Here is a 24,000-nt window from a genome sequence, read left to right on the forward strand (position 1 = left end):
TTATCCGTTTGACAGAATTTTCTAAATCAAAGTGCCATGGTAGGTCAAACTAACTTTACTTAAAATGTTCTTATATTGAAAATGTTAATTTCCTGTCATCTCTTGGCATATCTGAAAGCCAGGTTTTTCCTAATATTTGTCATTATTAGCAGAAAACACAAATTGTTTAGTTAATAATTCAAGAAGGTACTCTTGATTCTAACTTGTACTTGGCCTAAAAGGTTGTTCTGGTAATTGTTTAACTTTTAGCATTTATTACAATAAGTACATACAGGTAAGATCATTGATGTCTCCTCATTACCATAAGGCCAATGTTAACTTTTTATCTTTCTATTTTTATCTATAGCATTTGCAATGAAAAATAGCAACCTACACATTCAGAAACTATACACATGCCACAGTTGCAATATAAATCTTTAGGGAAAAATCTATTCTCTTAACAGATAATCTATTGCAAATTATACAAGTTAGTCAAAATTTACCACAATAAATACAATAGAATTTGATAAATTCTAGTAAGAGTGGTCATGAGTTGTTTAAAAAGCTTTCTAATTTATGTTGGTGCAGGATGATGTTTCTCTTTTCATCAGTCTTTTTGGTGTGATCATGTTTGACTTTCTCCATTGTGTTTTAAAGCGGTAAATTCTCAATAGAACTCGGTTGCACATTTTATCACCAGCTTCGCGATAGGAACGGCTCGAGCGAATCTCATCACACTTTTGTAGCGCATTGGTGAACGCTCGTAGAGTAGCAGTGATTCGCGAGCGGGACTCATGCACACAGTCAAATAAACCGGACTTCAGTCATAATACACAGATAATTGGCCCGTTTGATTCATACGGGAACATAAAATCTCTGAACGCGCGATGTATATAATTAATGGCCTGATTCTATGTTTACATTAACCATGGTAAGCTATTAATATTGCTTGCTTGTTTTGGTTATTGGGGGGTTTACCTCCCCCATCCCCTCCACAAACTACACCCCTGGTCATGTCTGATAGTAGTTTGTCATTTGACAATCACAACACAATATATCAGAATAATCTAATGTTTCCTTCAACAGTCAAAAACTTAAATAATTATTAAAATCAATTTATTGTGGTTTTGTGTCTGTCAATCGCCCCTGACTCAATCAAATGAGGAAATAGCACTACCAGCTGTAACATTACTATTAAAGGTAATAAAAATACAGATTTTACCATGTGAAATACTCACTTCAGTGTGTTGAGTTTACAGTGTTTATCCTGCAGAAGAGCAGCGATCTGATTCACTCGTGTGTCTTCTAGTTTACGACCACTCAGATTCAGCTCTCTCAGGAGTAACGGGTGTTTACCCACAATTCCTCTCACATACTGACAGGCTTCATCTGCAGCAGGACCCAAAAACCTGCAGAAGAGAAGATGAAGCAGGTTTCAGATAAATTCTCAACTAAACTTGGTGTAATGACAAAATCCATTTTTACATTATTTTAGTCTTGGAACCATGCAGTCAACTTTGATGTAACAACATATTATGTAGCTTATTGTATTATTAAAATAATATTTCTATAAATAATTTGGCTGCATATAATGCATGTTGTGTTATTTCATCACATCTCACCTCAGTGTCTTCAGTTGACAGTCTGGATCCTGTAGTAAATCATTGAGCTCCTTCACTCCTGATTGTCCAGGATCATTTCCTGTGAGATCCAGTTCTATCAGGTGTGAAGGGTTTGATCTCAGAGCTGAAGCCAGAGCTTTAAAACCTTCTTCTGTGATTCTGCAGTCTGAAAGTCTACAGAAAAGAATATAGAGATTATATCACTGAATATAAAGACAAACGAAATGCCCAGTGTTAGACACAATAGAGTTAGAGTCTAACATTATCAACTCACTCTATGCTATAATTTTAGTTTTTTTTATTGTTTATTTAAAAGGGACAATGCACATCAGTCAACATTTTTTGTTTACACTCAATGTAAATGCACCAGAGTTAGCCAGAGAGCTAATTTTCATCTGTAGTCCCTTGGCAGATCAACACAGCATCATAATACAAAAAGAATACATGAAAAACAAATAAAGAAAATAAATAGATAATAATAAGTACAATACAAATAGGGGTAGTACCTAAGATAAGGTAAACATAACTATTGATGATTGCAGTTTTGAGTGTTTTTAATCCATTTCTTAAGTGTACATTTAAATGATAAATAGCTGGTGCTCTCTCTGAGTTTAGTAGGTAGACAGTTCCAATAATTTGAAGCCCGTACTGAGAAGACTGTTTGGCCAAACTTACTACGTCTATACGGTACAACACAGTCTCCCCTGGTAGCTGCCCTAGTTGCCCTGCCACTGCTGTTCTTCTGTCGTATAAATTCACCCAGTGGTGGAGGTGCAAGCCCATGTAAAATTTAGAAAATAAGACAGGCATCTAGATAATGTAAAAAACTGTCAAAATTAAATAAATTATATTTAGTAATAATATTGCAGTGGTGATAGCGGATAGGTTTTTGATCTAAAATTTTTAAAGTTTGCTTATAAAGAGTTTCTATTGGTTTAAGAGTTGTCACATTTGCTTGGGACCAGCTTGTAAAACAATATGATATGTGGGAAAAAATCATGGCATGCATAAAAAGTTTGGCTGCCTCTGTGGTTAAATATGGCCTTATGTGTCTAAAGTTAGCCAGATTATATTTGAGGATATTAGACACCTTTTTAACATGTTTTTTAAAATTTAAATTAGAATCTAGAATGATACCAAGGTATTTAAAATCGGACACAACCATGATTTTTTCTCCTTCAATAAAAACATCAGCCTGTTGTACAATTAAGGACCTCTTGGAAAAGAACATACAGACTGTTTTGTTGAGGTTTAGATGCAAATCTGACATTTTTAGCCATGCAGATTTAGTAATTTAGTTGCAGCCTGTTGTTTGTTCTTGGCATGCAAATAAAGAACTGTATCATCAGCATACATTTGTATATTAACAGATTGACAGACTGAAGGCAAGTCATTAATGTACATGCTAAACAGGATAGGGCCCAATACTGACCCCTGGGGTACACCAATATTACAGTCGAGGTATGAAGAATGAGAATTACCAATACGTACGCTCTGTTTCCTATTAGTTAAATATGACTTCATCCATTTCACGGCCTCTTCTGAGAAATTAAAAAAAGATAATTTTGATAATAGTGTCTGGTGATTCACAGTGTCAAAAGCCTTTTTAAGGTCCAGAAACACTGCACCTACTATACCACCCTCATCTAATTTTGACTTGATATTTTCAAGGAGGAAACAATTTGCTGTCTCTGTAGAGTGATTTGTGCAAAATCCAAATTGCATTGGGTGCAGAGGGGTGTGGCCCAAATTTAGATGGTTTTTCAGCTGTTCTGCTACCCATTTTTCTGTCACCTTGGATATCACTAAAAGAATACTAATGGGTCTATAATTTGACACCATTGTTTTATCACCAGACTTGTAGATCGGGGATACTACTGCTACTTTCCAGGAGCTTGGAAAAGTATTTTGCCTAACTGACAGGTTGATCAGATGTGCAATAGGGCAAGCAAGTGCGTCCCTGTGTAATTTAAAAAATGAAGTATCCAAACCATGTGAATCCCTTGCTTTTGAATTCTTTAGCGAGGCTATAATTTTTATAACCTCTGATTCAGATATTTCATTTATTTTAAAAATAGGTTTAGTTTTATCAATAGGGATAGATGGTATAGTTTCAGTTGGGATACATTGAGCCAGTTCCCTGACTGAATTTATAAAGAAATCATTAAATGTACTTGCTATCGTATCAGTATCTTGGGTCAGGATTCCATTCACTTTGAGTTCAGGTAAAGTTATCGTTTGTTCTTTATTCCTACCAGTTAATTTATTAAGATTTCTCCAAATAAGTTTCCCATTTCCTTGAGCTTCATTAATAATTCTAATAAAAAACTCTGCCTTAGACTTTCTTAAATTCCTTAAAACCTTATTCCGGAGAGTTGTAAAAATGAGCCGGTCACTACTATGTCCTGATTTTAGAGCCCTCTTTAAAGCAGCGTCTCTTTCTTTCATTAGTTGCCAGAGAGTGTCATTTAGCCATGGTAAGGCGGTCTTTTGCCCATGTTTACATTTCACCTTTCTTGTGAAGGCTGCTTTTATCTCTGTAACAGTAGAAAAAAAAAGCGCTGCAGCTAATTTCAGTATCTCTACTAGCTAGAAGGTCAGACCAGTCAATTTGGTTTATAGCTTTTTCCAAGTTGATGGTTTCATTTTTCTGAATTTTTTCATAGAATTGATTACTTGAGGACGATTTTACTATTTTTTTTTCTGGTTAGTTTCCTTACCAGCAGTGTAATAATATGATCGGACAGACCAGTTAGCAGATTATGTGATGTAGTTACTCTCTCAGGTCTATTTGTAAATATTAGATCAATTTTTGTCTGGGAGGAGTTAGTTATTCTTGTTGGACCTTGTATCAGTTGGGAAAGATTTAATTTATTTGTTATCTCTTTAAGTTTTTTTCTCTCAGTTTTTTTGTCCCAGTTTATATGAAAGTCGCCCATTAACTCCTTTTTACCATCACATTGCTTAAGAATATTATGGAGATGCTCGTAAAATATGTTATTGGTTGATGGTGGTCGATATAGGCAAATGACAATGAAAGACATTTGAGGAGATAGTTTCATATTCAACCCAATATACTCCATGTCACGTGTTCACGTAGCTTCTACAATATTGAACAAGCAGAGCAGATCTACAACTAGCAAATCAAAAATCTAATTTTGTAGGTTATTAATTCATTAGGATCATTATGGTGATGTAAATGAACCATGTTTGTTTCTGAAACAAAGTATAGTATAGTGGTAAACTAATTTGTAGTCGTCACAATTTATGTAAATAAACTTATATTGAAATATATTATTTACACACACTTGGTAAAGCATATCTAAATCACACCTTTTGTCTGCTGTCACACAACTTACCTCAGTATTTCCAGTTTACACTTTACACTCTTCAGTCCAGAGCAGAGATGAATTATTCCTGAACTCTGTAGATTATTATGGTTCATATTCAGCTCTTCCAGATTGTTATCCGATTCGAGAGCTTTAGCCAGACTTGAACAGCTTTTGTCTGTTAAGTCACAATCGTTTAACCTACAAGAAATTATTTAGAAATAAAGTAAAATTTTATGCAAATAGATTTGCTATATACAAATATTTAAAAAAGCCATTTAGTCATTTTAGACAAACAATAAATATACTTATATCAAACGTCTGTAAATTTTACACCTATTCCTACCTACAAATATTTTGATATTTATATACCTCTCAAAAGAAGAAAAACAAAGATAAAAAGAACAACAATATTTGTGAAGGCGCCGCAGCATTTTAATCACTAAAATGGCTGGACATTGTAAAACCCTCAACGTAAAAAAACAAATCTATATAACTACAGTGATATTAAGAGATCAAATTCAGTATACTCCCTGATAATGATGCATACTAAATAGATGCGAGCAGAATACAAACTCGACACGCTGTATGTCAATATGATTTGCAGAATTAAATTTGAATGATGTTGTGTTTCTTTCTCTACAAAAACAATTGTTGAAAAAACGAATTTCCTAGGTGCTTAAAACTAGTTGAACCATTATTGATTATTAAGATGGTAAAAAAATGTCTATAGTTCACCATAAAAATTGTAAATGAATATGGTTAATTAACATTAGTACAGACTCTTTATAATTGTTGTGGAATTGCTGTTTTATTTTGCACCGGCATTCATAGGGTTAAAGGGATAGTTCACTTTAAAATGAAAATTCTGTCATCATATACTCACCCTCAAGTTGTTTCAAACCTGTATGAATTTCTTTCTTCTGCTGAACACAAAGGAAGATATTTTGAAAAATGTCAGTAACAAAACAGTTACCAGGTCCCATTGACTTCCATAGTAGGGAAAAACTAACTGTTTGGTTCCTGACATTTTTCAAAATATCTTCCTTTGTGTTCAGCAGAAGAAAGAAATTCATACAGGTTTGAAACAACTTGAGGGTATGATGACAGAATTTTCATTTTAAAGTGAACTATCCCTTTAATTCATAGGGTTTGAAAGCCCGGACGAGGAACTAGAGAGTGAGTTTGGGTCCTCCTGGAGGCCCAGTGTCCAAAAGAGTTTAGCTCCAACCTTAATTAACACATCTGAACCAGATAATCAAGCTCTTCAGGATTACTTTAAAATCACAAGATTAAGCAGGTTGGATATAAACTGTGTAAGGCAGTGGGCCTTCAGGGCCATTACTTACAGAGCTTTTTTGGAGATTTTCACAACTTCCAACAGTCTAAAGAGACACTCGTCTGATTTCTTGAATTTCTGAAGCTCAAACTCCTCCATCTCCTCTTCTGATGTCAACAACACAAAGGCCAAAGCAGACCACTGGGCCGGTGAAAGATCAGCAGATGAGAGACTTCCTTCTCTAAAGTGGGTCTGAATCTCTTTCACCAGAGTTTGATCATTCAGTTCATTCAGACAGTAGAACAGATTGATGGATCTCTCTGGAGACAGATTATCTTCTAATTTCTGCTTGATGTACTGAACCATTTCCTTTTTGCTCTGGTCATTGTCATCTAACTGTGTCAACAGTCCTCGTAAGAGTCGCCGATTGGTCTGGAGTGACAGACCGAGGAGGAAGCGAAGGAAAAGGTCCAGGTGTCCATTGTCACTCTCAAGCGCCTTGTCCACTGCAGTCTTGAGCAAATCAATCATGATTTCATTTTTGTTTTTCTGTTCTGTAGACTCTTGAACAAACACACTTTTCTTTTTGATGTCTAGAAACAGATGTGCATAAAGGCCTGCAATAAACTCTTGAATGCTCAAGTGAACAAAGCAGAAAGTGGTACCAAGAATGATCCCTCTTTCCTCCTTAAAGATTTGGGTACACATGCCTGAATACACTGATGCTTTATAGGCGTCAATACCACAGGCTTCCAGGTCTGTGTCATAGAAGATCAGGTTGTTTCTTTCCAGCTCTTGAAATGCCAGTCTCCCCAGTGAAAGGATGGCATCTTTATCCCAGGAAACATCTGGTGTGTATTCTCCATCATACTTTCGTTTGCTCTGCTGGATCTGAAAGCGGAGAAAGTGTGTGTACATTTGTGTCAGAGTCTTGGGAGTGTCTTCAGTATTTGATTCCTGTAGTGTTTTAGAGGCTTCATCAGACTGATTGTTTTTTACATCATTACTTCTTTTCTCTTCAAATATGTTCTGAAGAACAGTGGCAGAAATCCAGCAGAAGACTGGGATGTGACACATGATAAAGAGACTCTTTGATTGTTTAACATGATCAAATATTTCACTGGCCAGATTTTTATTCTTGAATCTTCTTTTGAAATACTCTTCCTTTTGAGCATCATTGAATCCTCGTATCTCTGTCACGCGGTCGATACATTCAGGAGGAATCTTACTGGCAGCTGCTGGTCTGGTGGTGATCCAGATGAGAGCAGAAGGAAACAGATTTCCCTTGATGAGGTTTGTCAGGAGAACATCCAGAGAGGCTGGTGACGATACATCACGCCACGTCTCATTACCATCAAAGTTTAGAGGAAGGCGACATTCATCCAATCCATCAAGGATGAACAGGACTTTGAATGGATTCCTTCTTGTAAGGTTCAGTTCTTTTGTCTCTGGGACAAAAGTATATTGAGTTATAAGATCCAACAAACTTTGTGTTTCTTTCTCCTTTAAGTTCATCTCTCTGAATGGAAGAGGAAATATGAAGCTGATATCTTGATTTTCTTTTCCTTCAGCCCAATCCAGAACAAACTTTTGCACAGAGACGGATTTCCCGATGCCAGCAACTCCTTTTGTCAGTACAGTTCTGATCTCCTTGTCTTGTTCAGATGCTTCAAACAAATGTGTGCATTGAACTGGTATCTCTTGTGAATCAGGGCGCCTGGAAGCAACTTCAATCTGTCTGACCTCATGTTCAGTATTGACCTGTTCACTACAACCCTGAGTGATATAGAGATCTGTGTAGATGTTATTCAGAAGTGTGGAGTCGCCATGCTTTGCAATTCCTTCAAACACACATTGATACTTCTTCTTTAGGCCACATTTTAGCTGATGAATGAAGTTCAGCTCATCTAAACATAGGAACAAACACAGATAGTTTTAATTCTCTTACATTTATAAGTGATAATCTGACAGATGGTCATGAGTCTCTTACCTTCTAGACTATCAGCAGCTTCATCTTGCTTCATCTCTCTCAGGTAGTGTAGTGTGAGATCAAGCGCTGCTTCTTTAATACTGCATCTGTTCTCATTAAAGTCCTTCACTAAGGATCCTGTGTCATCTTTTTGTAATATTTTCTTAAACTTTTTCAGCTCATTTTTCAAATAAGTGATTATTTTGCTCTCAAGATTCTACAAAAAAAGCAAAAGATAATAATAAAAAAATATTAATAATGAAATCATACATCTACAAAAAATAAAATAAAAATCTACATTTTTAACATTTTCATTCTTATTTCAAGAGTTCTTAAACTGAAGAGTAAATGGTCAAAAACAATTAGAAATTAAATTTCAACTTTAGCTGGAAACATGATAAATAATCTATTTGTTTATTATAATTATTAAATATTTATGAACATTTTTGAAAGTTTTCTTACCTGAAAGATCCCCAGTAGATTGTCTGTGAAATTTGTGTGTTTCTTGTGAGTCTGGAAATCTGAATCTAATGTTTCATATTTGAGCCTGTCAGCAAATAAAAGAAATCAAAAGACTGCATTTCCAGGAAAAATATTACCAAAATCTCAAGTAAATATTTTAGCAAAACAACAAAAATACTCTGGTAAATATTTGAACTATACAGATTTATGATAATTATTCATCAATACACCTTTTAACAGTCCGTGACCAAAAATAAGAAACACGTGAAATACCTTTTGGTTCGTGATGGCGTTTCCTCACTGAAGTTTGGTAGGCCACCTTCTTTTGACCAGTCACTCTTCACAGACACAGAGCTGGACACATGTGAGCCTGAGCTTTTCCTAATGACACAAAGAACAGAGAGAAAAATAACATTTCACTACAGGAGATACTTCAGTCTTATTTGAAGAGGACGTTTAATGTTACAATTGGTAATTAAATACAGTATAGTTGTGTATTTATCGCTCTCATGACTGGATAGATGGATTTATTCATGTTTGGTTGCATGTATGCCACCTAGTCAGGGCCGGATTAAGAGTTCAGAGGCCCCTGGGCACAATGACTTGTAGGTGCATGTGTGCGTCGGGTGTTTGCGCTCAGAAAAGCGCTCGTTAGAACAGCGCATCAGCAGCGAATTACATGTTTAACCGGTAAGGCTTTAAAGCACATGCAAATAATTAATTTTTATGAACTACAGTGTCCTGTTCCTCTGCATTTCATGTGAATATACGTCGCGCTGTACAGTATGTTGAGACGGAGGCGCCAGAACTGCAAACTGATAGAATGCATGATCCTACGATATTTCTTCAAAAGCAGATCGTGGAGACATTTTAATTGTCCACGATCAAAAATCATGATATCGCACACCCCTAATCTAACATAATATTTGACGATGCCCAGTTGCCCTAATGGTTAATCCGGCCCTGCCCCTAGTGGTTACTAGTTACTGGAAAAAAGCTGCAGACTGAGTTCAATAAAGAGGAAATCTAGCGTACATTGTATTCTGTGAATTATTGTTGTATTTAGTCAAGTTTCATCACATAGAGTAGACCATCGTAGATACATTTTAACTCTATAATGTAAAACATAAAAATTAGGGCTGTTAAACGATTAATCGCATACAAAATAAAAGTTTGTACTGTATATAATTATTTTGTATATATTATATATATATATATATACATACATACACGTTCATGTATATATAAATCTATATGCAGTATATACATGCTAATATTTCTTGAATATATACAGTACAAGCATGTGTGTGTATTTAAATATATAAAATAATTATAGACAGTACACACACATTTATTATGTAAACACAAACTTTTAGTTTGGATGCGATTAATCCTGATTAATCGTTTAACAGCCATAATAAAAATACCTTTTGATAGATGTCTTTTTCTCACTGAAGTTCGGTAGGAAACCATCATTTGAACGGTCACTCTTCACAGACACAGAGCTGGACACATGTGAGCCTGATCTTTCACTAATAACACAAAGAGAGAAGAAACTATTTCATAACAGAAGTTCATCTGTGTTTGATAACGCCACAAACTGTGTCTATTCTTTTCACAGACGGAATGCTGATGAGATATTTGCATTATGAGGACTATAAACGTATAATTTTTTAGATACGTTTTAATTTTAAAAATCGATGTACGTATAACAATATTTTAGTAGGCTACTGCAATATAACACTACTGCTGAAGACTGTACATTTGATTTAGACTAAATATTGATTTTCCTTTTCAGATTTTAGATGTTTATCATCTACTGGCCACAAAATATTTTTTTTATTAGGAAGTTCTGAAGTTCTGCAAAGCATTTGCAAATATAAAACAATGCTCTGTTGTTCACAGGAATAATCTAAAACTTCAGTAGTTTAAAATGATTGTGTGAAAACAGACGCAGTCTTACCTCCGTTTCTCTGAGAGACTCATCTTAGAGAGAGAGTGATTTCCTCGCTCCTCTGATACTTGCAACTGCCACTGAAAACAGATTTTAACTGGTTTGTGGAAACTATCAGTCGTTCAGTTTGACCTGGAAATGACGATATATGTTTCTGAGATTAATAACATGGTAGTTATTCAAGAAAATAATGAAGAATGTCAAGTTAGCAACAACAACAAACACTATAACATAAAGTAAATCATGGCTCTAAATGTATTAGTAACAGGCTTGTTCAAAATTCAGAATTTCAGAATTGGGCTCCATTCAATTCATGCATTGGAAGTTGAATTTGAATTGGAATGACAGGAAGTGGAACTAAATTCATGGAAATTCAAAGATATTCCACACGGTCACACAACAGAAAGAATGTGTTGAATCTCACACACATTCAGTGTTAGGAAGGTTACTTTGGAAATGTAATTGTACTGTTATCAATTACCCATTATAAATGTGGTTTGCATTACTTTATCAATGCAAATTATTGTGATTAGTAACTAATTGATTACACATTTTATCTCAGTAATACAACTAAATACAATTACATAAATGTTGTCATTTAATAACAATTTCATTACACACAAGTCACTCCTCAAACCTGCATACATTTTGTTCTAAAATATAGATAATGATCAAATTCTTGAAATAAATTACCCCCTCAATGTTGTTTAATTAGTTTTATTCCAATGTTATTTTCATTTCAAAGTAATCAAATAACACAAAGTGCATAATGCAATCATATTTGACATATACTGTAAAGTAGGGCTGAACGATATTCTGTTTTAACATCGACATCGCGATGTGCGAGTGAGCGATAGTCACATCGCCGGAACATGCGATGTGAAGGGTAGTAGCACAGTAGCACGAGGGGGAGATATTACATGCGCTTCATGAGGCACGCGCGCGGTCTCTTGCTCTCTCTGCAGTGCACGCGCTGCACGGTTTGGAGCACAGTCTCTGTCTCGCGGGCGCGCTCGCTCTAGATTCCGGAGATTTTAACTAATTCGCGGGCATCTGCCGCTATCAATATGCGGGAGACTCCCGGAACTTCCGGGAGACTTGGGATGTCTGTATTTCTATACTGAAATAATATCGGCATTATAGTTATTGATTTTTCATTAGGCTCAGCTCTTAGTGCCCTACGCACAGCGCGTGATGCGCGTGGTGGGAGCGACGGCGCTGGCGGTAAAGCTCCTGTTTAAATGTGTTCAGCTTTTCTGTTTACAGAAACATGTTCTCTAATCTGTTTAGAAGATTTAATACAAATTAAATATATTAAAGTTTTATTTCATTTTGTTTATTTCATATGATTATGATGACGACCAATATCAACACTGATGGCACTTTGGCTAAGAAACTTTGGCACTTTGGCTAAGAAAAGTTGACTTAAAAGATTGTGAACCAAAATGCTTATAAGTTGTTTTATAAAAAATATATTTATTTTAAGTTATATTGTTGTAAACCAATAAGGGGGGTTGGTGTAAAGCTGCTGTTTTATTTAAAAATGTGTTATGCTTTTTGTGTTTACAGAAATGTTCTAATTTTGGAATAAAATATTAAGTGACCTTTTTGTCACTTGTAATGAAGCTTGCATATTAGTGAAATTATTAATCATGGAATGGTATATTGACTTTAGCCTGGAGTTATGGCTCTCAATATCGCAATATATATCGTTGGAGAAAAAAATATCGCAATGTAATTTTTTTCCAATATCGTGCAGCCCTACTGTAAAGCTTCATTGTTAAACACTTCACTTAAATATTTGAATTTCTTAGATTTTTTTATTGAATAGCAATTCTGCTTCCTTTAATTCAAATTCGAATTGTAATTCTAGATCCTGTTTTTTGACATCAATTCAATTTCAAATTCAAGAATTCAGGAGTCATTCTCAATTCAATTCTGAATTGTGCACAAGCCTTAATAGTTTATAGACATTTAGTAAAAACATTGAGTGGGAAAAAATTAACCAAGTTTGTTACATTCTCTATTGCAGATTAGTATAATTTTCCAATCATATTACATGTTGATTATTTTGTCATTTGATCATTATTTCAAGTACACAATATATGTAATCAATTGCAAACACTCCCCTCAATACCTGTATCATTCGTTCAGTGTTTTTTTATATATATATATTGAAAGTAGAAAACTTAGAAAATGGCTTCTTTTTCATAAAAAATAAATAAAACAAGAATTCAGCTGGCTTTTTCGTTCAACGGTAGAAAAATGCAATACCAACTAGGACCACATGAAGATGCCAACAAACCACTATACCAGCTGCCTTAACCTTACAGCATACAAATACAGATCCATTAAGAATTATTAAACAGCAAAATACAAATTAAATATAAACATTTTGAATATGGCGACCTGAAGGCGGATCGAGATCATCAGTGAACAGTTCTTCTGTCAGAGTCAGTGTGTGTGTCTGTGGTTGGAGTGACGTTTGCTGTCCGTACATAAACACCACTGACCCTCGCAAAGTCCTAAAAAACAGTCACCGGACATGCCACCAGAAATGTGCTCGTGCTCGTAGAAAAAGCTATCAGAGACCGAGAGCACACATATGTAACCGGTCCTGCTCAACCTTGTCCGAATTCGAACCGGGGTCTCCGGGATGGGAACTGATGTGCGCGCTAAAAAAGGGCACTAAAGACCACAGTGAGGTTTACACGCCTATGTTACACAAACACAACTTGTTTCACATTAATAATAACGGACTGGCACGTGCCTGTATGCCATTGTAATCGTTTTACTTTGATTACAATTGTCATCCATCAAAACTTTACTGGTGAGATATGTTTGCTTGTCTGGGTGAAGATGTCTGGGTGAAGATGCAAGGTACATTTATATTCCTGAAATAAACACCTGTAAGAGTGTTACAGACCTCTAGCCTATTTCTCTGACAGTTAGCCATAGGTGAATGTATGTCTATAGAAGAAAGCCCATAGCTCTGCCCCTGAGGGCACAACGTAACGTGGGGCTAGTTTTAACACACTTGTTTTAAATACTTCCACACATGCCAGGATGACGAAACCGGGTGTATTTACTAGTTGCCATACCAACACTATATAGAGAAAAAATTGCGCCAAAATTCAGAAATCTTTGTAAGATATCACTGAACATTTATTTAACCATAGCAAAAGTGCGTACATTTTTCATCTCAATTATTTTTTTATTTTTTTATTAGACAAATCCGATATTATTTTAATCCAATCTGTTATTTGGCCGTTTTAAATTAGAAATATGCTATTATATTCTATATATTAATTATATTGAGAAAACACGAGAAACATGTAAATAAAGACAGAGTTGTTCAGAAATGATTAATTTTTTTGTTTTGAACTATACATCTGTGTTTTCCGGTGTCTTTGTTGTCAACTCAAAAATTTGTTTATTTTTAATTATTAAAACATGCCATTATTTTATATGAAAAAGTTAATAATTGTATTTTATTGAGAAAATATTTTGGTTTGACGTGTGTGTGTGTGTACAGTCATGGCCAAAATTGTTGGCACCCCTGGTAAATATGATCAAAACTGGCTGTAAAAAATAAATCTGCATTGTTTATCTTTTTGATCTTTCATTCAAAAAATTGCCAAAATTCTAACCTTTCATTGAAGCAAGAGAATTGAAAGTGGGGCTAAATCACATTATGAAATAAATGTTTTTCTCCAAAACACGCTGGCCATAATTATTGGCACCCTTTTATTAAATACTTTTTGCAACCTCCTTTTGCCAAGATAACAGCTCTGAGTTTTCTCCTATAATGCCTGATGAGTTTGGAGAACACCTGACGAGATCAGAGACCATTCCTCCGCACAGAATCTCTCCAGATCCTGCAGATTCCCAGATCCATGTTGGTGCTTCTTCTCTTCAGTTCAGCCCACTCATCTTCTATAGGGTTCAGGCCAGGGACTGGGATGGCCATTGCAGATCTTGGTTTTGTGCTCAGTGACCCATTTTTGTTTTGATTTTGATATTTTGACAAAAAGCTATTTTTTTGGTTCCTCTGTCCATAGAACGTTTGAAAAGTACCTGACACTACTGGCACTTCAAACGGGACGGGTTCTATGGTCAGATGAAACAAAAAAATAGCTTTTTGGGCAGCAAACACTTAAGATGGGTTTGGTGCACACAGGGATAAAAAAGTACCCCATGTGTAAAATGAAATACTCTGCTGTATCTTTACTGCTGTGGGCCTAATTTTCTGCCAGAGGTCCTGGACATCTTGTTCAGATACATGGCATCATGGATTGGATCAAATACCAACAGATAAAAAATCGAAACCTAACAGCCGGGGCTAGAAATCTTATAACGGGCCATGTTTGGATCTTCCAACAGGACAGTGATCCAAAAACAAATATCAAAATCAAAACAAAAATGGGTCACTGAGCACAAAACCAAGATCTGCAATGGCCACCCCAGTCCCTGGCCTGAACCCTTTAGAAGATGAGTGGGCTGAACTGAAGAGAAGAAGCACCAACATGGATCTGGGAATCTGCAGGATCTGGAGAGATTCTGTATGGAGGAATGGTCTCTGATCTCTTGTCAGGTGTTCTCCAAACTCATCAGGCATTATAGGAGAAAACTCAGAGCTGTTATCTTGGCAAAAGGAGGTTGCAAAAAGTATTTAATAAAAGGGTGCCAATAATTGTGGCCAACGTGTTTTGGAGAAAAACATTTATTTCATAATGTGATTTAGCCCCACTTTCAATTCTCTTGCTTCAATGAAAGGTTAGAATTTTGGCAATTTTTTTGAATGAAAGATCAAAAGGATAAACAATGCAGATTTATTTTTTACAGCCAGTTTTGATCATATTTACCAGGGGTGCCAACAATTTTGGCCATGACTGTATATATATATATATTTTTCTTTTTTCTTTTTTTTAGATCAGATAGCATTTTAAGCTGTCATATGGTGATGTTACAATGTGCCCCTCACATGTTACAATGTACCCTATACCTATGGGGCATGTTGTCACATTTCACTTCCATTCTTTCGGGGTAAATTAAAAAAAAAGTATACACTGTATTAATTTAAAAAAAAAATCCACATACTGTACTAGACATGTGAGAAATTAATGCGGGGAAAAATAAATACTCTAAACCCCAAGTAGATTTACACAAACTTTGAAAGTCAAAAAGCCTTACGTTGTGCCCCGCTCTCAGCTACGGTTCGTTAGTCTGGATGTTTGTTGAGAAAAAGATTAATTGTAGTTGCAATAACCCACATTAAGAATCCGTACAGCTATTCTGCTGCGCGGAACTAAGGAACAGCGGATGATGGCACAGTGAGATCCTCGCTGACCAATCAAAGAAAAGGGGCGTTTCATTCCGTCCACGTACAGAGATCAGATATATTAGATGCTTTGTCCAAATACCCACACTTGCGGTCTTGGCCACTTGAGAGCGCGTGTTTGCGACAGAAAGTTTGCATCTACTGAACAGTGGACTTAAATATAATTTTATTTTAAAATATAAAGTATTGAGAATATAATAAATTCAACTGTGAACACTTAGATTGTTTTTGCAAGACTATAAGTGTGTCCCATCGAGAAATCAAAAGTTCTACACACACTTGCAGTCTTTACGCCTACTTGAACACTTTGGCCAAATAAAGGAAATACGTCATGCAGTGGTCAAGTGAAAAGACAAAGGCAAAACTCTATTCATTTTTCCCTGAACTAAGTAATATAAGCCAAATTTATGTTTTTCTTTTTTTTAGAAAGAACAAAGAAAACCGCCTGAAAAATTAGCCATTTTCTCCTTTCGATAAAAATGACTGAAGAATGATACACGGATGCAATCCTAACCTGATTTACAATGGTCATGCGCGTCAGTTTGGTGTGAAATGTGCTGGGGACAGAGATGCATTCGGAAGTGCATTTTCAGAAGTGCTGGGTACAATGACGCAATTTTTTTTTCTCTTTTGCGCAGGCCATGTTTTGAAAGATGTCCTGTAGCTTAATGTACGCTCACCAAGGTACTATGCTCTCCACACAACATAAAATATTTATTTTATTTAATTTTTCGTGATCGCATTTATGAGGAAAAAACAATGTTACGGAGGTGAAAGTTCTCGGTTACGGACGTGACTGTTCTGAAATCAGCACTAAAAGACCGTTTTAAAACTTTCACAGAGACCTCAAACTGAAAGCACAACGCCTTTCTTTAAAGTGAATTTCGTTTTGTATTAATTGTATCTTCATTTGAATCAATGTTTCATCAACCAATTGCCTGTATTTAATAAATAATAAGTCAAGCCCCAGCAAGCAATAGCCGCCATTTCACCGTCTCGGTAGGGATGGCTGACGCGAAACAGTCGTTCCGAAGCTTTGCGAGATCCCGAAGCGCAGATGTTTCGAAACACTGATCCGAAGCGTGATTCAAAACACCCATGTCACGTGACTATGGCCAAACGAAGCCTCGAAGTGTTTCACGAGTGTTTCATCAGGTGTGATCCGCCGAATCAGCGCTTGATTGACAGGGTCGGGAACAGACCACACGATCGCACATCTGTATAAAAGTGAAATAAGCGCATCTTGACCTCGTGGGTTTTTGTGGGAGGAGTTTGATTTTGAGATTTTTGGTGATATAGTGACATTTATAGAGCGATTTAGTTATATTTAGGCTTACATTTAAATTTAGCCTACAAGGAAATAAAGCATAAACCAACAGGTTTTTTATTTTACTTTTTATTTGGCCATTCTTTATATTTTTATTATCCTAAGTTGTTGATGTTCCATATTTTTTTATCGTCTTTATATTGTACTTTTAATATTTAATTTGATCATTTTTATGTTTTGATCTTTTTGTAAGCTGTCTAAGTTATTAATGTTCTTTTTCTAAATAAAACTTTTACATTTAATTAGTTTGGATGGATTGTCATTTGAGAACCCATTATATTTGAGTGAAAAGAATCCTTTAGCCATCATTTTGTTGTCTATTAGCCTACCTGTGTATATGTAGTCGTTTAATAGCCGTCTAATAGATGACTAGTCTATTCTTGGGCTATAGTTACACGTCTATTAGATTTTCACTGACAGCCCAAATTCAGCCTTGTTTTAGCCTAGACCCATATGCACTGTCTATTAGACGTATATATGTAGTCGTTCAATAGCCGTCTAATAGATGACTAGTCTATTCTTGGGCTATGGTTAGACGTCTTATTCTTGGGCTATGGTTAGATGTCTATTAGATTTTCACTGACAGCCCAAATTTAGCCTTGTTTTAGCCTAGACGTCTGGGCTGTGTTTTGATGGCTATTAGACGCAAAATTGCTTGCTGGGTGATTACATGATTACATTTGTCATCCATGAAAACTTTACTGGTGAGATACTTGTTTGCTTTATTCAACCCATTCAGACTAGTCCTGACTTCAGCAGTGGCTCGATATAGAGAACATTGCCCATTTCAAGATTTGAGGACGCTGATTGGTTACATTTTATGTCATTATCTTTAAGTGGCTAAACTTCTACATAAACCCACCTTCTGTGGGTGATTTCTCTGTCGCCCCAGAGCTGAACGTAATATAAATTTATAATAATATAAATTATTATTATGGTGTTGTGTGTCTGGCCCTAGCGACCCCTGTTGACCAGTCACCACTGAGAGTTGGTCAGCTAAAACAAACATGCCAAAGAGGTGGACTAATGGGCAATGTCTGGGTGAAGATTCAAGACACATTCATATTTCTGAAATAAACACCTGTCGAGCCTATAGCCTATTTCTCTGACACAGTTAGCCATAGGTGAATTTATGTCTACACAGAAGAAAGCCCTGTCTAGCTCTGCCCCAGAACGGTTCATTAAGCTGGTTGTTTTTTTTTTAGAAAGATATGAATTGTAGTCTCAATAACCACATTAAGAATCCGTACAGCTATTCTGCTGAGCGGAACTGAGGAACAACTGATGATGGCACGATTTGATCTTCGCTGACCAATCAGAGGAAAGGGGCGTTTCGTTCCCACTCACAATATTCAAATCCCTTAAGTACTCAAGTACTTACTACAAGTAATTTGTTGACTATGAATGTCTCTAGATTTTTTTGTTGTTCTTGGAAGAACCCGTACAGTGGGTATTTGGACAACACAAAACTCTTTATTCATTTTTCTACCTCTGAACAAAAAAATTAAATAAAAGCTAAATTTATGTTTTTCATTTTTTGAATGAAAGAAGAAGAAAAAAAAAAAGAGGCGGCATTTTATCCTTTTTTACTTACGATATTAAATTTTAAAAAAACGAATGATATACGGATTCAATCCTAAAACAACTGATTGAGTAAAAACAATCTGATTTATAATTGTCATACAGAATAGCTAATACATACTATCATAACTGCAATGTGAACTTAAATATTTAATTTTAATAACAAATTTTTTAGTTATTTGGAAAAAAAAAGAACATTACGAACTTTACACTATCTACCTGTCTAACTGTATATGTCTGGTTTAAAAATATTTTCGATTTTGCATAACAAAAACAGCATAATAAGAAACATATCAGCATGTTAGCAAATAAAATAAATAAAAATAGCCTACTGCATTTCCAGGGAAAATATTACTAATATCTGTAAATATTTTTTAGCAAAGACAACAGAAAAACGCTGGTAAATATTTGAACTATATAGTTTATGATAATAATTCATTGATACACATTTTCTAACACAGGCTGTGACCAAAAAATCACATGAAATACCTTTGGTAAGTTTGGATGGCCTCCATCTTTTGACGAGTCACTCTTCACCGACACTGAATGTATGCCCCCTTTAAAGATAGAGTGTGTTAAAGACATGGTCTTAAATATTTAATTTTAATAACACATTTTTATTACGTTCTTTGACACACACACACACACACACACACACACACACACACACACACACACACACACACACACACACACACACGTACTTATCTGTCTAAGTGTAAATATCTGGTTTAAAAATATTTTTCGATTTCGCATAACAAAAACAACAGCATAAACGAAGTTAAAATGTAAAAAAAACCTACAGAAACATTTATATTTTTTCAATAACCTGTCAGTAAATTTTACTTTCACATTCATGAACTTAGGCCTATAAATCTGTAACTTCACATTTAAATCACACTTACATAAAGTATGAAATCCATATTTTACTCCCCCAATCAATTGTAATCGAGAAAGTATCAAAACTTACTTGCAGTCTTGTCCACTAATAAGTGATTTTAGAAGTAGCCTAAAACACTAATATTTGTGGCCTGTCAGCGCGTGTCAACACCAAGCGGCAACCTCCCCGTCTCTCTCTTGAAACCAACACGGAAGTGAATTAAACGGCAATTCATCGACTGGCCGCTTGAGGCTGGCTGCAGAAGGGAGTCAAATCTGTATCTCCGGCATGTTAAAATGCCCAACTTTACAGCAGAACAAAACATGTTTACAGCCTGGTTCTCTCTGTGGCTTTGGTCTATAAAGCTAACTTTGCCCTTCATAACAACTGTGAGGGGGGTGCATTTTTTTATAACTCGCCCGTGTAGTTGATTAATATTTAAAGTTCTGCAAAATTAAGGGTGTGTCCACTTTTGAGTGACAGGTGGATTCCCGCTGATGTAAATGCTAGCCGGTTAGCAGTCACTTCACTTCAGCAAATTCCAGCTGCTGAATTTGCCATCTCTGCCGTGTTTGTGCTTTTATTCGGGATTATTTCATATAATTTAATACACCCGTGACCCATTACCTCGCCCACGGCTTTGGATTCCGCCGTTTTTCGTCGAGTATCGTTCGAGAGAACAACCAGCGCTGTATTCCAGTCGTTCTCTGTGAACATCATGCACTAATGGATGTGATGTCTGACAATTTCGTTGCTTTTTGGAGTTTTCAGATTTAAAAATGTCTATAGATATAAAGGCTACACTCGTTCTGCGGTGCCGTTGCCCTGGAACAGATTATAACATGCTTATGTGCTACCGTCAGATGAAATCCTGCAGGTGTCTGTGTTTCTCCGTTCATGCAATAAATGCACATCCTTGAATGAGCGCGTATTTCTAGCGCATTTAACGTTACTTGAACTTCAGAGGTAATATATCTATGTTTTGACCCATTTGAGATTGAGATGCGGCCAAAATCAGAATTTAAAATGGACTGAATAATAAAGCTCTCTACGAACTTGACGAGCGATGCCGCGCTGACGGACCATAGACTGTAATAAAGAGTGACTGACATGTATGCACATAATCACGGTCACACACACTCTCAGAGTAGCCTAATATTGTAAAGTTACTGCATAATACATTTTCAACAAGCAGAATAACTTAGCTGCACAGAATCGCGATACACAGTCTCACTTGTAGCTATGTCTTTTAACTATTACAATATTTCGAAGGGCAAAAACAGGACATTTTAAAATTGCCATTCAGATTTTAATCATCAACTGTCAGTGTCACTTTAGCGCGAGCCCCTGTGCAGTCGCAGACTTGGTACTGTGAGTAGCATATAGCATTAGCTCCCAAGCCTGCTAACTCCATAACGTCGCGCTAGGTGGGCGTGGTTTCAGATAGCCAGGCTCCTCAGCTCCGCCTCTTTGCCCATATTCTGTTATCCGGGAGTGACGAGCGGTGACGCGAGGCCAAGATGGCGACGGCCGGCTCCGCCCACTTTAGGCTTCAAAAATGCTCTTCAGAAACCTACGGGTGACGTCACGGACACTACGTCCATATTTTTTTACAGTCTATGGTCAACACACACGTTCTCCAAATCTTCTTCTTTCTTTTTATTGGCGGGTGGCAACCGGCATTTAAGGTGCATATCCGCCACCTACTGTGCTGGAATGTGGGCCAGAAATATAAGCACCTTATCAAAAAAAAAAAAACTCTACTTTACCTTCTTTCTACCCTTATAATACCTTCACTGATCAATTAAATCCTTTTCGTTAAACCAGTTTCTCTCAAAAAGTTAAACAAATCTCCCATTATCTTCTCTTCAATTTTAAAAAGATTTTTAAGGTTCAACCTATTTTCCCCAAATTTCAATAATTCCTCTTGTAACTTTTTCCTTTGATTTTCATATTTGACACATTCACTAATCACATGTTCAGCTGATTCCTCTCATTCTCCAAATCTCTCGCAGGTGGAGTGATATGGTTCTTGCAGGTGGTAGGGATGGGGAAATGAAGCCTCATGAAGCAATGAGGCTTTCCCATATACTGTCTATGGGCTTTCCCCTGACTGTTCCGGGAAAAGATTCAAAGCTCCGAGAGTGTCGAGAACAGCGCCATCTGGTGTTTATTTAAAATAAAGCAGCCAGAAGCCTTTGTAAGAAGCTCTGTCAGATGAAGCAACCACAACACGCTCCATAATTTCAATGTTATGTGTACAAATAAAAGCCTTACACGTTTGTGTTTGATTTGTCCATTAAATAAATTATTTTACCAACTAAAGTGTGACAATAAAATATAAAATGAGCTTATGATTGATTCAATACGATCTTATGTAGGCCATACTCTCTCTCTCTCTCTCTCCACACACACACACACACACACACACACACTGAATAAGGACATTGTGTGATAGGATCATCTGTTATTAAATGTGCCTATGACACTTGGCAGTGATAGTGCTTATGTAACTGTATGACAGAAAGGTGATAAAGTTTTTAATTATTCTGTAATGCCAATGTATATAGATGGTGGTAGACATGTTTCTGCATTCTCCAGTATTCAAGTGGATCTTCAGCTCTTTGTATGTTTGTCTCTGTAAGGTATTTATCCACTTCTACGATCGCATCAAAAGTGGCTTTTGAGCTTTGTTTGTGCTGGTCTACACACTGTCCAACAGAAGCCAAAGGTTTCCACCTCAGAAGTGTGAGGAGAGAAAAAAAAGATTAGTAGTGACTGTACATGTACATTGACTGAATATAAGACACATCAACGGTCAACAATTATAAAACACAATAATAAAAAATTTAATAATAATAAATAAATAAATATTTATTTGTTATTCTTCCTTTTTAGAAATGCATACATACATTAGAAGCTATAAACTCAAAATATTCCCAGATAGGAGTTTGATTTCCTGTGTTTATGATGAAATCAAATGTGCACACCGGACATGTGTCCAAAGCTCTCCTGAATCAAACAAAGTAGGCTATTGATTTTATTTTTATTTTTATTTATAAGTCTATATTGGATGCATCCGTCTTATCTTTGCTCCTATATGTCACGTAATATCAGTTCTTATAATTTGCGCTCTGGTAATTTGTACTTGTTAACTGTTACGACCCTAGCTCAAGGGAGGCAACATGGAGTCACAAATGTTGATTATGATCCAAATAAGGTTTATTGCAAACAGGGTTAAACAAACAAGGAACAATGGTGGCTGCTGCTAACAATGCCACTGCTCCAGGCTGCCGTTGGTGAGAGAGAGTGGGTGGAGCTAGACAAGGGCTTTTAAATGCTGGCCAGCAGACCCAGGTAATTAGGGAAATGATGGGAGGAGCTTCCAGGATATCTGCAAAACAGGGCACAGATTTTGGACCTACGGTTCGTACAGAGCTTGGTAAGAAGGCTTTTAGTTATGCAGCCCCAGACACCTGGAACACATTACAGACTGATTTGCAATTGCGAACTCTTCATTTGGTGAATTTAAACAACGTATGAAAGTGTTGGAAATAGATGCCATAAATTGTTGTCACTGTTTTTAAAATACCTAAATCACTTTATACCTATGGTAGGTACAAATTGAATTTTTAAGTAATCTGATGTTGATGTGGTTTGTGTATGTAGCCTATCTTGAGGATCTTGTTTAAATGTTTCTTGTTGTTGTTGTACGTATGCTTGATCATATTTGTAACTATGCGTTGTTAGTTTGCTGTCATTTTGGCTAGGTCTCTCTTGCAAAAGAGGTTTTAAATCTCAATGAGATAATCTGGTTAAATAAAGGTTAAATAAAATAAAAAAATAAAATTGACTCTTTACCGGATTAAAGTAGCCTATAGTACATGTCTGCCGTGTTGTGAGTGAGTCGTGAAAGAGCCTTTTGCGCAAGCGAGAGCAAATGTGTGAAACAAGTTGCATTAAAGAAATTTAGCCTATGTGATTTAAAGTTATTCGTTAAAATTAAGAGCTATTCATTTAAAACTATAATTGCAATAGAGATGTTTCACAAGAAAATAAATGAGAACAGGTGTTGTTGCAAAGAAAATAGTAAATATTAACAATGGAGATACGAGTGTGCTGCTCTCTCATCCTCATTTACATTTTTTAACACAACGACATTGGCTTCAACAGTTTCCATTAAAACAAACAAAAATATTATTTCAGCTGCTTGGCATTATTCTAAATAACAGTGTTTAGTTATGACTGCTTTTGTTTGTTTTTTTTAACAGATGAAC

At 36.0% G+C, this 24,000-nt stretch overlaps 1 protein-coding gene across 1 annotated transcript in view; it reads right to left on the reverse strand.

Moving 5' to 3' along the window:
• Positions 1 to 20,022, reverse strand: part of LOC306988937 (NACHT, LRR and PYD domains-containing protein 3-like) — a 33,128-nt gene extending 13,106 nt beyond the window's left edge. Inside the window, exons 1-11 of the mRNA XM_079594163.1 lie at positions 19,814 to 20,022; positions 19,333 to 19,400; positions 10,604 to 10,726; positions 10,068 to 10,172; positions 8,914 to 9,021; positions 8,641 to 8,725; positions 8,200 to 8,395; positions 6,280 to 8,116; positions 4,961 to 5,131; positions 1,602 to 1,775; positions 1,218 to 1,388 (exon numbers count right to left, since the gene is read on the reverse strand). Of these exons, the coding sequence (XP_079450289.1) occupies positions 1,218 to 1,388; positions 1,602 to 1,775; positions 4,961 to 5,131; positions 6,280 to 8,116; positions 8,200 to 8,395; positions 8,641 to 8,725; positions 8,914 to 9,021; positions 10,068 to 10,172; positions 10,604 to 10,626 (2,870 nt within the window). The 5' untranslated portion in view covers positions 10,627 to 10,726; positions 19,333 to 19,400; positions 19,814 to 20,022. The remainder of the gene's footprint in view (positions 1 to 1,217; positions 1,389 to 1,601; positions 1,776 to 4,960; positions 5,132 to 6,279; positions 8,117 to 8,199; positions 8,396 to 8,640; positions 8,726 to 8,913; positions 9,022 to 10,067; positions 10,173 to 10,603; positions 10,727 to 19,332; positions 19,401 to 19,813) is intronic.
• Positions 20,023 to 24,000: the final 3,978 nt, after the last annotated feature.

The sequence above is a fragment of the Phoxinus phoxinus genome, assembly GCF_949152265.1.
Source record: "Phoxinus phoxinus genome assembly, chromosome: 20".
Taxonomy (NCBI): Eukaryota; Metazoa; Chordata; class Actinopteri; order Cypriniformes; family Leuciscidae; genus Phoxinus; species Phoxinus phoxinus.